General features: G+C 47.8%; 2 protein-coding genes across 8 annotated transcripts in view; both read left to right on the top strand.

Moving 5' to 3' along the window:
- Window positions 1-13,450, top strand: part of MED12 (mediator complex subunit 12) — a 37,117-nt gene extending 23,667 nt beyond the window's left edge. The window contains exons 32-46 of one of the 7 annotated variants that reach the window (XM_060183633.1): window positions 2,665-2,776; window positions 2,941-3,030; window positions 3,463-3,572; window positions 4,048-4,183; window positions 4,442-4,603; window positions 5,588-5,962; window positions 8,464-8,614; window positions 8,904-9,100; window positions 9,275-9,352; window positions 9,443-9,497; window positions 9,573-9,660; window positions 11,971-12,181; window positions 12,551-12,664; window positions 12,894-12,975; window positions 13,182-13,450. In XM_060183633.1, coding sequence (XP_060039616.1) covers window positions 2,665-2,776; window positions 2,941-3,030; window positions 3,463-3,572; window positions 4,048-4,183; window positions 4,442-4,603; window positions 5,588-5,962; window positions 8,464-8,614; window positions 8,904-9,100; window positions 9,275-9,352; window positions 9,443-9,497; window positions 9,573-9,660; window positions 11,971-12,181; window positions 12,551-12,664; window positions 12,894-12,975; window positions 13,182-13,225 — 2,005 coding nt within the window. In that variant the 3' untranslated portion in view covers window positions 13,226-13,450. Of the gene's footprint in view, window positions 1-2,664; window positions 2,777-2,940; window positions 3,031-3,462; window positions 3,573-4,047; window positions 4,184-4,441; window positions 4,604-5,587; window positions 5,963-8,463; window positions 8,615-8,903; window positions 9,110-9,274; window positions 9,353-9,442; window positions 9,661-11,970; window positions 12,206-12,550; window positions 12,665-12,893; window positions 12,976-13,181 lie in introns of those variants that run through there. The other 6 variants (XM_060183632.1, XM_060183631.1, XM_007535949.3 and 3 more) reach the window with 6 other exon arrangements.
- Window positions 13,451-14,916: 1,466 nt separating this feature from the next.
- NLGN3 (neuroligin 3) overlaps window positions 14,917-15,179 on the top strand; it is a 32,328-nt gene continuing 32,065 nt past the window's right edge. Inside the window, exon 1 of the mRNA XM_060183491.1 lies at window positions 14,917-14,991. The gene's annotated coding sequence lies outside the window, so the exon portion shown is untranslated. The remainder of the gene's footprint in view (window positions 14,992-15,179) is intronic.

Raw genomic sequence — 15,179 nt, 5'->3', positions numbered from 1 at the left:
TGGGTTGAGCTGGCGGGGAGAGGATTAAAGGGACTAAGGAAAGGAGGTGGGTCCAGGGGAGAAAAAAAAAGTTTAGGCTTAGAAACCAAGGACAAAAGTCATAGAAAGAAAGTCGGGCTGTAGAGCAGCAGGTTAAGCGCAGGTGGCTCAAAGCACAAGGACCGGCCTTAAGGATCCCGGTTCGAGCCCCTGGCTCCCTACCTGTAAGGGAGTCTCTTCACAGGCAGTGAAGCAGGTCTGCAGGTGTCTATCTTGCTCTCCCCCTCTCAGTCTTCCCCTCCTCTCTCCATTTCTCTCTGTCTATCCACCAACAACGACAACAATAATGACTACAACAATAAAACAAGGGCAACGAAAGGGAATAAATAAATAAATAAATATTATTTTAAAAAGTCATAGAAAAGGGGCCAGGTGGTGGTGCATCTGGTTAAGCGCACACATTAGTGTGCAAGGACCCAGGTTCAAGCCCCTGATCCCTACCTGCAGGGGGAAAGCTTCACAAGTGGTGAAGTAGAGCTGTAAGTGTCTTTCTGTCTCTCTCCCCTCTCAATTTCTCTCTATCCAGTAATAAATGAATAATTTAAAAAAATCATAGAAAAGGGAAAAATCAAAGGGTAAGAGTGGGCATGGCTGAGCACGAGGTTAAACCTTTGTTTAAAAAGACTCATTTATGGGGGTTGGGCAGTAGCACGGTGGGTTAAGCACATGTGGCGCCAAGCGCAAGGACCAGCATAAGGATCCCAGTTCGAGCCCAACTCCCTACCTGTAGGAGTGTCACTTCACAAGCGGTAAAGCAGGTGTGCAGGTGTCTGTCTTTCTCTCCCCCTCTCTGTCTTCCCATTTCTCTCTCGATTTCTCTACGTCCTATCCAACAACAATGATATAAATAATAACCACAACAACGGGAGTTGGGTGGTAGCGTAGTGGATTAAATGCACGTGGCACGAAGTGCAAGGACCAATATAAGGATCCTAGTATGAGCCCCTGGCTCCCCACTTGCAGGGGAGTCACTTCACAGGTGGTGAAGCAGGTCTGCAGGTGTCTGTCTTTCTCTCACCCTCTCTGTCTTCCCCACCTCTCTCCATTTCTCTCTGTCCTATCTAACAATGACGACATCAATAGCAACAACAATAATAACTACAACTACAACAATAAAAAGGGCAACAAAAAGGAAAATAAATAAACAAATAAATAAACAATAACCGTGGTCTAGGAGGTGGCGCAGTGATAAAGCTTTGGACTCAAACATGAGGTCCTGAGTTCGATCCCCAGCAGCACATATGCCAGAGTGATGTCTGGTTCTTTCTCTCTCCTCCTGACTTTCTCATAAATTAAAAAAAATCTTTAAAAAAATTAACTACAACAACAATAAAACAAGGGCAACAAAAGGCAAAAAAATTAGCCTCCAGGAGCAGTGGATTCGTAGTGCAGACACCGAGCCCCAGCAATAACCTTGGAGGCAAAAAAAGATTAATTTTTGTTGCCAGTGATAAATCTTATTATTTTTAAAAAGATTACTAGTGGGAGTCGGGCGGTAACACAGTGCGATTGGCGCGGGTGGCGCAAAGCACAAGAACCTGCTTAAAGATCCCGGTTCGAGCCCCTGGCTCCCCACCTGCAGGGGAGTCGCTTCACATATGGTGAAGCAGGTCTGCAGGTGTCTATCTTTCTCTTCTCCCCTGTCTTCCCCTCCTCTCTCCATTTCTCTCTGTCCTATCCAACGATATCAATAATAACTACAACAATAAAACAACAAGGGCAACAAAAAGGGAATAAATATTTTTAAAAAGATTACTAGTGAGAAAGAGAGGGAGAAAGAATCAGAAGATCACTTGGGACCTCAATCCTGAGAGTCCAACATTTTATTCACTGTGGTACCTCCCAGGCCACAAGAATATATATAATAGGTACAGATATTGAGAGGGAAGGGGGAGATAGAGAAGAATCGAGAGAGACATGGTCTGGGAAGTGACACAGTGGATAAAGCACTGGGCTCTCAAGCATGAGGTCCCAAGTGCAATCCCTGGCAGCACATGTGCCAGAGTGATGTTTAGCTCTTCCTCACTCTCCTGTCTTTCTCATTAATAGATAAATAAAATATTTAAAAGAGAGAGAGAGAGAAGAAGAAGCGAGAGAGAGAGACAGAGAGAGAAACAAATACTTGCACCACTGTTTCACCACTTGTGAAGCTGGTGGAGACTGGGGGCTTGCATCTGTGTGGTCAACCAGGTGCACCACCACTGAATCCCTACAAGAGATTAGATCTTTTTAAATATTTATTTATTTATTTTCCCTTTTGTTGCCCTTGTTGTTTTTTATTGTTGTTGTAGTTATTGTTATTGTTTGATAAAAGACAGAGAGAAATGGAGAGAGGAAGGGAAGACAAGAGAGGGGGAGAGAAAGAAAGACACCTGCAGACCTGCTTCACTGCTTGTGAAGTGACTTCCCTGCAGGTGGGGAGCCAGGGGCTTGAACTGGGATCCTTAATACTGGTCCTTGTGCTTTGCGCTACCTGTGCTTAATCTGCTGTGCTACTTATTGCCCGACTCCCCAAGAGGTTAGATCTTAAGAGAGTAGAGTCTGGGGGCTTGGAAGACTAGTTAGTTGAAAGTTGTCTAATCTCCAACCCCTGCTCATGTTCCTTTCTTTTTTCCCTATCTTTAGCATGTCCCTATTGAGCCAGCAGCCCTTCTTATCACTGGTGCTGACGTGTCTGAAAGGGCAGGATGAGCAGCGTGAGGGACTCCTTACCTCTCTCTACGGCCAGGTGCACCAGGTATAGGTGTTTGGGCCATGGAGCCAGGCAGAAAGACGGAGAAGCCTGCACTTAAGAGGCAACTGTGTCCACGGAACCTTCAGTCTTGTATGATGAATGCCTTGGGTGCTTTGGGATGGAAGTGAGAAGATCCCTGAACTTTGTTATACTCATTTCTGTCTTAGATTGTGAACAATTGGAGGGACGACCAGTACTTAGATGATTGCAAACCAAAGCAGCTAATGCACGAGGCACTCAAACTGCGGCTCAACCTGGTGAGAGGGGAAGCTGGGACAAAGAAGGAAGCAGAGCAAAGAAGCCCTGGTGGGTGAGGGTGAGGGATTATGGAGGGCCCAGCTACTCTGAATCTTCTAGTATCAACCCAACTCTCTTTTAAAAACACAGTATCTGAAAGGGGTGAAGGGGAGACTAGATTCTCACAGGGACCCTAACTCAGTGTCCTAGATCCTGCTGTGGTTCTAGAAGCCCATAGAGGAATTAGCAGTGCCCCCCCCCCCAGTTCATTTTATAAGTGAGGAAACCAAAGCCCAGAGATATCAGTGAAGTCATGAGGCAAATCATAGGTGGCACTGGAAGGTGACCTCAGTTGTCCCTAGGCACACCCACCCCAAGTTCTCATCCGAGCTTTCCCTAAGTGCTGAACTTGGTCCTGGAGCCATCTGACTGACTTGCTGTGACCCTGGCAGGTGGGGGGCATGTTTGATACAGTGCAGCGCAGCACCCAGCAGACCACAGAGTGGGCCGTGCTACTCCTGGAGATCATCATCAGCGGCACTGTGGACATGCAGTCCAACAAGTAAAGCACCTCCACCTCCTCCTTCCACTTTTGTACCCAGGAGACCCTTTCTCCCCCACCCACACCAAGAGCACACCCTGATTCTTTTATTAGTGTGGTCCCCACAGCAGATGGTGAAGTCCTGACTCCCCTACCCATTGGGTTCCTTGGGATATTGTAATTTGTTTTATCTTTGAAAGATTTATTTATTTATTTATTTATTTTGGATAGAGGTAGAGAGAAATTGAGAGGGTAGAGAGAGGGAGAGAGAAAGAGAGACACCTGCAACTCTGCTCCACCACTTGTGAAGCTTCCCCCTTGCAGGTGGGGACCAGGGACTTGAACCCAGGTCCTTGTGCATGGTAACATGGGCGCTCAACCAGGTGCTCCACCACCGGGTCCCTGGGGTGTGTCTTCAAGCACTGCTGCCTGCTCCTGTCCCACATCCAGGCTCTTGTTTCTCATTACATCTCTCCTCCCTGCCTTTCCGTCACAGTGAGCTCTTCACAACCGTGCTGGACATGCTGAGTGTGCTCATCAATGGGACCCTGGCTGCAGACATGTCCAGCATTTCCCAAGGCAGCATGGAAGAGAACAAGCGTGCATATATGAACCTCGCAAAGAAGCTGCAGGTGAGCAGAGGCAGCCAGGGCAAGGCCCAGGTGATGGCATCTCAGCTCCTTGTTCCCTGGTCTTGCCTTTATGCCTAGTCTTGGGGACTTGATCCTAGCTAAAGCTCCCCTCCCTTGACCTCTTAGCCATTCTTTTCTTTGTTGCTCAGATAGGCTTCCCTGGGCATCTTCATGCCAGCTTCTGTACTGTCACCTGAGGCAGCCCACCCCTCTTTTCCTGTGTCCTTGAACACTTGTTACATCTTCCCCTGCCCACAGAAAGAGCTGGGGGAGCACCAGTCAGACAGCTTGGAGAAGGTGCGCCAGCTGCTGCCACTGCCCAAGCAAACCCGGGACGTCATCACATGTGAGCCCCAAGGCTCCCTCATTGACACTAAGGGCAACAAGATTGCTGGCTTCGATTCCATCTTCAAGAAGGAGGCATGTTTCGTTGTGGTGTCCTCTCCCCTTTGGTGCAAGAGCCTTCCCTGATCACCTGATCTCTACCACGGGCCCATCAGGGTGGAGACTCCACCAAGGCCCTGCCTGTCAAACTGTCTCTGTGGGGCCAAGCTAATCACTTCACTTTCCTTACATTCCTTCTCCTCATCTTGGAAGGCTTACTTGCCTTCCTTGTTTTTCCTTTCACCCAGGGCTATGCCACACCACCCACATTCACCTTGGAGCATAGCACCCATCTTTCAGCATCCTGCTCTCCTCTTTCCTCTGCCCCACCTGCCTCCAGTCAGACTCCACCCCTCCCTGTACCCCACACAGTCATCTAGATAACAGCTCATTGTCCCATACCCTTGCATTTCTCTCTCCCATTCACCCATCTCTGCATAATTTTCTCTTTCCCATCTCTCTGGCAGTCAGTGTTTGTCAAATGACCATAATCATTGTGTTTCATAGAGGAGAGGAAAAAGGATAAAGAGTTTGAAATCCAGAGCCCTTCCCATTCAGACATGTATTTCCCAAGTTTCTTTTCCTGCCCCATCTCATTCCCTGCCTCCCTTCCTCCCTCCCCTCTTTTCTGGTTTTCCTTGGAATACCTTTATGATATGTGTTCCTGAACACTTCACTATATGCCTCACTGTCTTTTGGAGTGTCTCTGACTCACTTACTTTACCTTTCTCTGGATCTCCCCACTTGTCTTTCTCTCTCTCTCTCTGCCTCTCTTTAGTCCCTCACTAACAGTGTCGGTGTTGCTCATGCTCTGCTCCCTTCACTCTGTGCCCTCCTCACCCCTGTTAACTCTGTCTCCTCCATGTGGACCTATGTGTGTCCTTGCCCCTGACTGTCCTCCTCTCACCATCGCCCCTATTCTTTCATTCAGCCTACATTTTCCTTCTTCCCCAAGTCCTGGAAGTCTGGTTTCTGTTTCCCAAGTATCAGAGGCTCACTGGTTCTCATTTTCCGAAGCAGGGTCTGCAAGTTTCCACCAAGCAAAGGCTGTCCCCCTGGGAAATTTTTGAGGGGCTGAAGCCATCAGCATCACTCTCCTGGGGCTGGTTTGGAACAGTCCGGGTTGACCGGCGAGTGGCCCGAGGAGAGGAGCAGCAGCGCCTGCTGCTCTACCACACACACCTTAGGCCCCGGCCCCGGGCTTACTACCTGGAGCCTCTGCCGCTGCCACCAGAAGATGAGGAACCCCCTGCGACCACCCTGCTCGAGCCAGAGAAAAAGGCTCCAGAACCCCCCAAAACTGACAAACCCGGGGCTGCTCCACCTAATACTGAGGAGCGCAAGAAGAAGCCCACCAAAGGAAAGAAGCGCAGCCAGCCAGCTGCTAAGACAGAGGTGAGTGCTGTTGTCCCACTCCTTCGGCATCCTGCTTTGAGGGAAGGGTAGGAGCCCATGGAGAAGAGGTAGCATGAGAATTACAAACACTACAATTGGGGAGATAGCTTAACTGCTAAAGCATCAGACTTCCATGCTTGAGGTACTTGGTTCAATCCCTGACACTGCATGTACTAGGGTGGTGCTTGCTTTCTCCTCGTGTATAACAAATGAAATAAATCTTCAAGGCAGGGGAGATAGCACCATGGTTATGTGAAAAGACGTTCATGCCTGAGGCTCTGAGATCTTAGGTTCAATCCCCAGCACCACCATAAGCCAGAGCTGAGCAGTACTCTGGCGTCTCTCTCATTAAACTAAAATAAGTTTATATATATATATATATATATATATATATATATATATATATATATATATATATATTACTATTGGACAGAGATAGAAACTGAGAGGAGAGGGGGAGATAGAGACAGGCAAAGAGACAAAGAGACACCTGCAGCACTGCTTCACCACTCATAAAGCTTTCACATGCAGGTGGGGACCAGGGGCTTGAACCTGGGTCCTTGTGCACTGTAATATATGCACTTAATCAGGTGCAACACCACCTGGTCCCTTTCCTTCTCTTTCTTATAAATCAATAAATATTTTAAAAGATTATTTATGAGAGAGAGAGAGAGAGAGAACAAGAATACGAACAAACACAAACCAGAGCGTTTCTGGCACATGTGATGCTAGAAATTGAACTTGGTACCTCATGCCTTCAAAGTCAAGGCCTTAATCCACCGTGCTATCTCCAAGCTTCTAAATAAATCTTTTTTTTAGATAAACTTTTAAAAAATATTTTTGTATTTATTTACTTACTTATTTGATAGGGACAGACAGAAATTGAAAGGGAAGGGGGAGATAGAAAAGGACAGAGATGGTCTGGGAGGTGGCGCAGTAGACAAAGCACTAGACTCTCAAGCATGAGGTCCTGAGGTCATTCTCCAGTAGCACATGTACCAGAGTGATGTCTGCTTCTTTCTCTCTCACCTCCTATTTTTCTCATTGATAAATAAATACGATCTTTTAAGGTAGGGGCGGGGGGCACTGAGACAGAGAGACACCCATAGCACTGCTTCACCACTTGCAAAGCTTTCCCCCCTGCAGATGGGGACCAGAAGTTCGAACCTGGGTCCTTGCACATGATAACATGTGCACTTAACCAGGTGCCCCACCACATGACCCCTAAATAAATCTTTTTAAAATTATAAATACTTGGGAGCCAGGCAGTGGCACACATGGTTAAGCACTCACATTACAGGCACAAGGACCCAGTTTCCAGCCCCTGGTCCCTATCTGCAAGGGGAAAGTTTCACGAGAGGTGAAGCAGGGCTGTAGGTATCTCCTTGTCTCTCTCCCTATTTCTCCTCCCTTCTCAATATTTTTAAAATTATGAATACTCCTGGTTCCCACCTGCGGGGGGAGATTTACAAATGGTGAAACAATGCTGCAGGTGTCTCTCCTTCTCTCTATCTCCCCCTTCCCTGTCTCTAAAAAAGAAAATATTAGGGGGGCCAGGCGGTAACACAGCGGGTTAAGCACACATGGCGCGAAGCAAAAGGATTGATGTAAGGATCCTGGTTCAAGCCTCAGCTCCCCACCTGCAGGGGGGTCACTTCACAAGTGGTAAAGCAGGTCTGCAGGTGTCTATCTTTCTCTCCCCCTCTCTGTCTTCCCCTCCTCTCTCCATTTCTCTCTGTCCTATCCAACAACAATGACAGCAATAACAACAACGAGAGTCAGGCAGTAGCACAGCGGGTTAAGCACACATGGCTTGATGTAAAGATCCCAGGTCGAGCCCCTGGCTCCCCACCTGCAGGGGAGTCGCTTCACAAGTGGTGAAGCAGGTCTGAAGGTGTCTAGCTTTCTCTCTTCCTCTCTGTCCTCCCCTTCTCTCTCCATTTCTCTCTGTCCTATCCAACAATGATGACTACAACAGTAGAAAACAACAAAGGCAACAAAAGAGAATAAATAAATATGAAATAATAACAACAATAATGATAAACAACAAGGGCAACAAAAATGAGAAAAATAGCCTCCAGGAGCAGTGGACTCATAGTGCAGGCACCGAGCCCCAGTGATAACCCTGGGGGAAAAAAATAAGAAAATATTAAAGAATTTTTTAAAAATAAGAGTGGTAGTCCAGGAGGTGGCGCAGTGGATAAGGCTTTGGACTCTCAAGCATGAGGTCCCAGGCTCAATCCTCAATAGCACATGTGCCAGGGTTATGTCTGGTTCTTTTTCTCTCTCCTGTCATTTCTCATGAATAAAGTCTTTAAAAAAATAAAACAAAGAATTAAAATATTAACCATGCCTACCTGGGTCCTTTTCTTTACCTTTCTCCCTCCTCTCCCTCTCCCTTCCCCCTCCTCACATACACACACACACACACACACCACCCTGTCTTGCTGCCTTACCCTCAACTGCAATCCACTTACCCTCCTCCTCTTCTCTTTCCACAGGACTATGGAATGGGCCCAGGACGCAGTGGCCCCTATGGTGTTACAGTGCCTCCAGACCTTCTACACCACACTAACCCAGCTTCCATGTCCCACCTTAGCTACCGGCAGACCTCCCTAGGCTTATACACCCAGAACCAGCCACTACCCGCAGGTAGGCTCCAGTCACTAGGAATGAAGATGTTACCTAAATGAGGTTAGGGATACAGCATACAAGTTATGCAAAAGACTCTTAATACTTGAAGCTCCAAGGTCACAGGTTCAGTCCCCAGTACCACCTTAACACAGAGCTATGCAGTGCTCTAGTTAAAAAAAAAATGCTCCCTGAATGTTCCTCCTGCCCAAGGGATGATGCCATTCCTTTAAGGTATCATGGATGGCCAAATCACTGAGCAGGGATTCAAGAGATGAGACTAGAGAGGTCAGTCTACTTCCTTTTCCAGGTGGCCCACGTGTGGACCCATACCGCCCTATACGGTTACCAATGCAGAAGCTGCCAACCCGACCACCTTACCCAGGAGTGCTACCCTCAACCATGACTAGTGTCATGGGGCTGGAACCCTCCTCCTACAAGACTTCTGTGTACCGACAACAACAGCCTGCAGTACCCCAAGGACAACGCCTTCGCCAACAACTCCAGGCAAAGATAGTGAGAGGGGCAATAGGGAGGGCCATCAAGGAGTGGGATTCTTGGGGGTTACTGGACTGAGGAGACCCTTGGATTCTTTACAAGGATCTGCAGAGTGGGAGACACAAGAAACGAGAGTGTGGCAAGCACTTCTTGAGCTTGAATTTGTCTCTTTTCTTCCATTAGCAAAGTCAGGGGATGCTAGGACAGTCATCTGTCCATCAGATGACGCCCAGCTCTTCCTATGGTTTGCAGACCTCCCAGGTAAGGACACTAGATGATGAGACTTGGGGAGCCTGAGGCAAGCTGCTCTGCCCACTCTTGGCCCTGACTCCCTCTACTTCCCTCTTCCAGGGCTATACTCCTTATGTTTCTCATGTGGGATTGCAGCAACACACAGGCCCCGCAGGTACCATGGTGCCCCCCAACTACTCCAACCAGCCTTATCAGAGCACCCACCCTTCTACCAATCCTACTCTTGTAGATCCTACTCGCCACCTGCAGCAGCGGCCCAGTGGCTATGTGCACCAGCAGGCCCCATCCTACGCACATGGGCTGACGTCCACTCAAAGGTACCCAGGGGTGTGGGGCAGCATATGTGAAGCAGCATGAAGATATGCCAAGAGACAAGGGAGCATTTAACCTGGGAAAAACCTATCTGTATATCTGAGGGTGATGGGACTAGACAACTTTCAGCGATAGCTAGAGCATTTATCTGACCTCATAGCCTATTGCTACAAAATACTAGAACTGGAAGGGAACCTGGTGGCCAACAGCCTCACACTTCAACATCTTCATGGCCCGGGGCAGGGGTAGCTATTTAGACAACTATGATACTGGAAAGTTCTGAGGTTCAAAGATACACTATGTGATCAGGAATCATCAAGTCAGCATTAGAGCAGTTTGATACTAGAATGGACTGGCAGATCATGCTCAATAAGCTCCCATGCAGAATGGTAGGCAGGCCTTAGTAATGACACTGTAATTATGTCTTGAGACTCTGTGGCTTGATATCTTAGGGTGGCCAGAGAAAAAGTTCTTCACTTACAAGTACTGATTAACATAGCCCAGGAGGTGATACAGTGGCTACATTGCTGGACTCACAAGCAAAAGGTCATACATTTGATAACTGGCAACTCACATGCCAGAGTGATGCTTTGGTGTCCTCTCTCTCCCTTCTCTCTCTCTCTCTCTCTCTCTCTCTCTCTCTCTCTCTATATATATATATATATATATATATATATATATATATCATAAATCTTAAAAAAAAAATAGAAGTTTCCATTAACTTCCTGCCCACTGTGTGACCATCACTTTGTTAGAACTAGGTAGAAGGAGGAAAGATGCATTTAAAGAATACAAAGTCCTGACTAGGGAGATAGCAAAGTCGTTATCCTAAAGACTTTCATGCCTGAGGCTCTGAAGTTCCAGATATAATCCTCAGCACTACCACAAGCTAGAACTGATCAGCTTTTGAAGAAAGAATAGTTGGGGAGTGGGGAAGAGAAAGGAAAGGAAAGGAAAGGAAAGGAAAGGAAAGGAAAGGAAAGGAAAGGAAAGGAAAGGAAAGGAAAGGGAGAGGAAGAACAAGGAAAGCAGACAGAAAGGCATGTAGGCAAAATCCTTTACCACAGAGAATTTTTACTATGGTTGGAGAAGTGAAACATAAGCAGAAAAACATTAAAACAATGGTAAGAGGAAATATTATGGTCATTTTTGCAGTTGTGTGCTGTGAAGTAAAATGGAGACTCTGACGTGTGTAATAATGATTATTGTAGGTCTGAGTCATCAGAGCTAGTTGTATGAAGGTCAGACTTGAGTTGGATTTGTGTAGAGGAGGAGAAGGAAGGCCGTTCCAGGTTGAAGATGCAGCATGAGAGCTAGAATGAGTAGGCTGAGTAGGAGGATGGGTAGAGGAAAAGAGATTGGCTGGAGTATGAAATATTTGACAGCAGACGCAAATATCTCATAGGGAAGTAGTAGCAGTAGGGCTAATAATGGGCAAATTGATAGAGGGCCTTGAACGCACAGTGCTGAAGTGAGACACAATCCCAGAAAGGACACTTGACCAGGAAAGTGATATGGTAAAGTGGATGTGTTGAGAGATGAATGTGGAATACATGTCAAAGATGCATAGGTGAAAGAAGACTTACGACAGTGACCTGTTGGACTGTTGTTTAGGGGAAGGAAGGGAGACATACCTAGTACTAGACCTCAGCAATCTTTAAAACCCTGAAATGTTACTGAAGAATAACACCAAAACAGCAGCTACTTACAGAATGCCAAGACTTCTTCATTTTCCTTCTTTATTTTTTATTTATTTAATTTATTTATTTTTTGCTTAAGATGTATTTATTAATGACATGGAGGAGAGAAAGCCAGAGCATCACTCTGGCACATGTAATTCTTGAGGCCTCATGCTTGTAAATCTGGTACGTTAGCCTTGGGCTATCTCCCAGGCCTTTTCATTTTCACAAGAGAAAAAATGTTAAGCTAGCATTGAAAAAAAAAATCCACTCTAACCATTAACATGGTTTATGAGGCACTAAAAATAAGGTGTTGACTTCCCTCTCTATTCCCCAATCTAGAAGACAGCCAGCATTCAAAAAGGTAAGTGACAGAAGAATACATGAAACACTTGAAGTCAGGGGCCAGGCAGTGGTGCACTTGCTTGCACAAGGACCTGGGTTCATCCCCCTTGTCCTCACCTGCAGGGAGAGAGCGGTGAAACAGGTCTTCAGATATCTTTCTCTCTCCCTTTCTTCCCCTTCCCTCTAAATTTCTCTCTGTCCTGTCAAATAAAAGAAAGAAAATTATTTTAAAGAGAGAGAAAGAGAATTGACTGCCCTGTGCCTTGACCTCTGGATCTCTTACCTTTGTAGGTTTTCCCACCAGACTCTACAGCAAACATCTATGATAGGTACCATGACTCCGCTGGGGGCACAAAGTGTCCAGGCAGGTGTCCGAACAGCTTCCATCCTCCCTGAGCAGCAGCAACAGCAGCAACAACAACAGCAGCAGCAACAGCAGCAACAGCAGCAGCAGTACCACATCCGGCAGCAACAGCAGCAGCAGCAGCAACAGATCCTCCGGGTAAAGCTCTAGAATCTAACCTAGGTTCGAATCTTTTGAGGAGGAGGAGGAGGCCACCCATTTGTAGAATAAGGCAGTGAGCAGACAGAACCCAGCAGAGCTTTTGCTGGGCATGTATTATGGGGCTAAAGATGGCAGTGGCTCCCTTCCTTCTTTCCATTTTCTACGGGTGCTGATGGGAGAGAGTTGGAAGTGGGAACCTGTCCTCTGGGACTCTCTGGCTTCTTTCTTTGTAGCTCTTGGAGGAAGGCAGGCTGTAGCTCCAGAGTCCACTCCCTGCTGCTATTTCTTCCCCTGCCCCCATGCCTCTGCCATCATGGCTTAGTCCCCTTACTCTCCTTCAGAAATGTCTCTTACATGTTTTCAAAGCAGCAGCAGCAGCAGCAGCAGCAGCAGCAGCAGCAGCAGCAGCAGCAGCAGCAGCAAGCACACCAGCAACAGCAGGCAGCCCCTCCCCAGCCCCAGCCTCAGTCCCAGCCCCAGGTAGCTGATCTACTGTAGCCCCAAGCTGGGAGATAGCCTCCCAGATGGGGCACACAGCCGATGTATTGGTGATGGATTGGCATGGGCTGGGGGAGGGGGAAGGCAAGGAGCAGTGGGCTAGAGGAGGGCAGTGGTCATGACACTCTAAACTGGGGTTGAGAGCCAAGGTTGGGAGGAGGAAGTGGAAGGTCGTCCCTGTTCAGTTGTCCATTTGGCGGCTCCACCTCAGTTTCAGCGCCAGGGACTTCAGCAGACACAACAACAGCAACAGACAGCAGCTTTGGTCCGGCAACTCCAACAGCAGCTCTCCAGTAAGCCTGCCTTCCCTCTCCAGAAGTGCCCCATGGAACTAGGGGGCCGTGGGGTGGGCCAGGGTAGCTGTGGGGCTTGCTTCAAGCCCAGGTTGTGGGGGGAGGCCTTCCAGTCTGCCCCTCCCCTCAATACTTGAGTCACTCTCCTCATGCACACCCATGCCCTGTTTGGTCCCCCAGCCCTGATAATCTCTGGTTTTTCACAGATACCCAGCCACAGCCCAGTACCAACATATTTGGACGCTACTGAGCCTCACGGAGGAACCACTTGTGCACTGGATGTGGCCCCACCTTCTATTTCCAAGTCCCTTCCCAGACTTGCACCTATAGTGGTCAAGCCTCTTCCCTCAGGCTCCATTTTTAATGCATTTTTAGTATTTTTGTTAACATCAGGCATTGAGCTGTTGGGTTTTGTATATTATTTATATAGAGACCCCAGAGCTGTTGCACCCAATACACAGAGCTTCTTTGCAAAGGGAGTGTGTGACTTCTGCATGTCTGGGGAGGATGGACTCTCTGGAGAGTGCCGTGGGCTGAAAAGACAATTCAGAGCTTCTGTTGTTTACATTCCACCCCCTGCATTTCTTAATTCTAATTGGATGGCCACTTGCTCATCCCTTCTCCAACCTGGCAGCATCATGAAAGTTTGGACCCTTAGTCTCTTAAGAACAACTTACCTAAGAACAACTTACCTTCTCAGTTTAGCATTAACAGCTTTTATCTGTGGAGGCTGAGTCACTTGGGTTGGGGAGGGACCATTAGGCCAGTGGGAAGCAATCAGTGGAATCTGATTTAGTCCACATGCTAGGTTACCAAAAAAAAAAAAAAAAAAAGGTCCCAAGAGGCAGGAGGTGACAGATAATGCCTACCCAGCTTTTGGTTTGTTTTGTTGCCACCTCATATGGTCACAATCATGTATCAAGCAGTTGCCCCAGACAGAGAACTTTCTGGAGAGTTCTTGGAACAAAAAAATCATTCTCCATTGGTGGGTATCACCATTAAACAGGTGTGGAAGGGGAGCCTGGAAAAAAGAAGTCCCCTTCTCTCTGCTCCATTGACGGAATGGCTGGTTTTCACATGACCCACTCAAAGCAGTTCACCCAGGATGACTGATGCTCACTCCCTGTTTGAGGAGAGGGACCTCTCTAAGCTCTTGTTGTCGGAATCACATTTGGAGCTGTGCAGGGTCATTCTCAACCACCCAAACTCCCACCCCCGCCCCTAGATCTCAGGTTACCCAGAAGAGCCAACTGGGTTATCATAATGGAGTCTTCTGGTGTTCCAGTTAGGAGCTGGGAGAGGACCAGCCCTAGCCTGGCCTGGGGGTGGGGGTGGGGGTGGGGGCAGGGAGATGGACAGTGATGTGTATGAAAACTCCATCTAGGCCATATTTGCACCACATTCCTGGGAAGTGTGAAGTGTGCTGGTCAAACCAGGAACACCAATCAGTAACACCCAAATTATTAAACATAATGATAATAAAAACATAATAAACCCCTCTGAAGTCCATGAAGCCCTTGCTCATACAGGACTTAACCAGTTTGAAGAGTCATGTGCACAATAAATGAAACTCCCTTACAGGGTCAAGGCAGCTACAATGGAAGCTTTCTTCTCTGACCTGTTCTATCCTGACACAAGGGGCTCACTGGGACAAGGGACATGCAGAGGGGTTGGGGGTGGGGCAGACAACCTGAACAGGCTGAAACCCAGGACACAAAGGCTGCCAGACTTGGAGGGAAGAGCCTGCTGAAGCAGCCAGAAAACTGGCATTTTGCTGCCACCATTTCTAATGTGCCCCAGCAGAGGCAACAGGAAGGAACAGCAGTGACCTTTGGGAGAGTGACAGGATGAAGGTACAGCAGCTTCCCCACTGGTTGCTGCTAGAGAAGCACGGGTGCCGGGAAGGGGCAGAGCAGGCTGAGTGAGGTGGAGATGGGTCTCTGTAGAATGTGCCTGGACTTCCTGCTAGCAGTGCCTCTATTTTCTCCCTTTGTTCCATCATCTTGAAGTTGGCAGGTAAAGTTTGGATTCACTGCCCTGGAAGCCCACCTGTCTGTAACCTGAAGAGGTGTGTGTGTGTGTGTGTGTGTGTGTGTGTGTGTGTGTGTGTGTGTGTGTGTGTGTGTGTGTGTGTCAGGGAGAGGTACAGGAGTGAGACCCTGAATAGTGTGATTGAACATGAGAGGAATTGGGCCATGCCCCAG

This window comes from Erinaceus europaeus, chromosome X (genome assembly GCF_950295315.1).
Source record: "Erinaceus europaeus chromosome X, mEriEur2.1, whole genome shotgun sequence".
In the NCBI taxonomy this organism is placed as follows: Eukaryota; Metazoa; Chordata; class Mammalia; order Eulipotyphla; family Erinaceidae; genus Erinaceus; species Erinaceus europaeus.
This window is presented reverse-complemented; position numbering and strand designations above follow the sequence as displayed.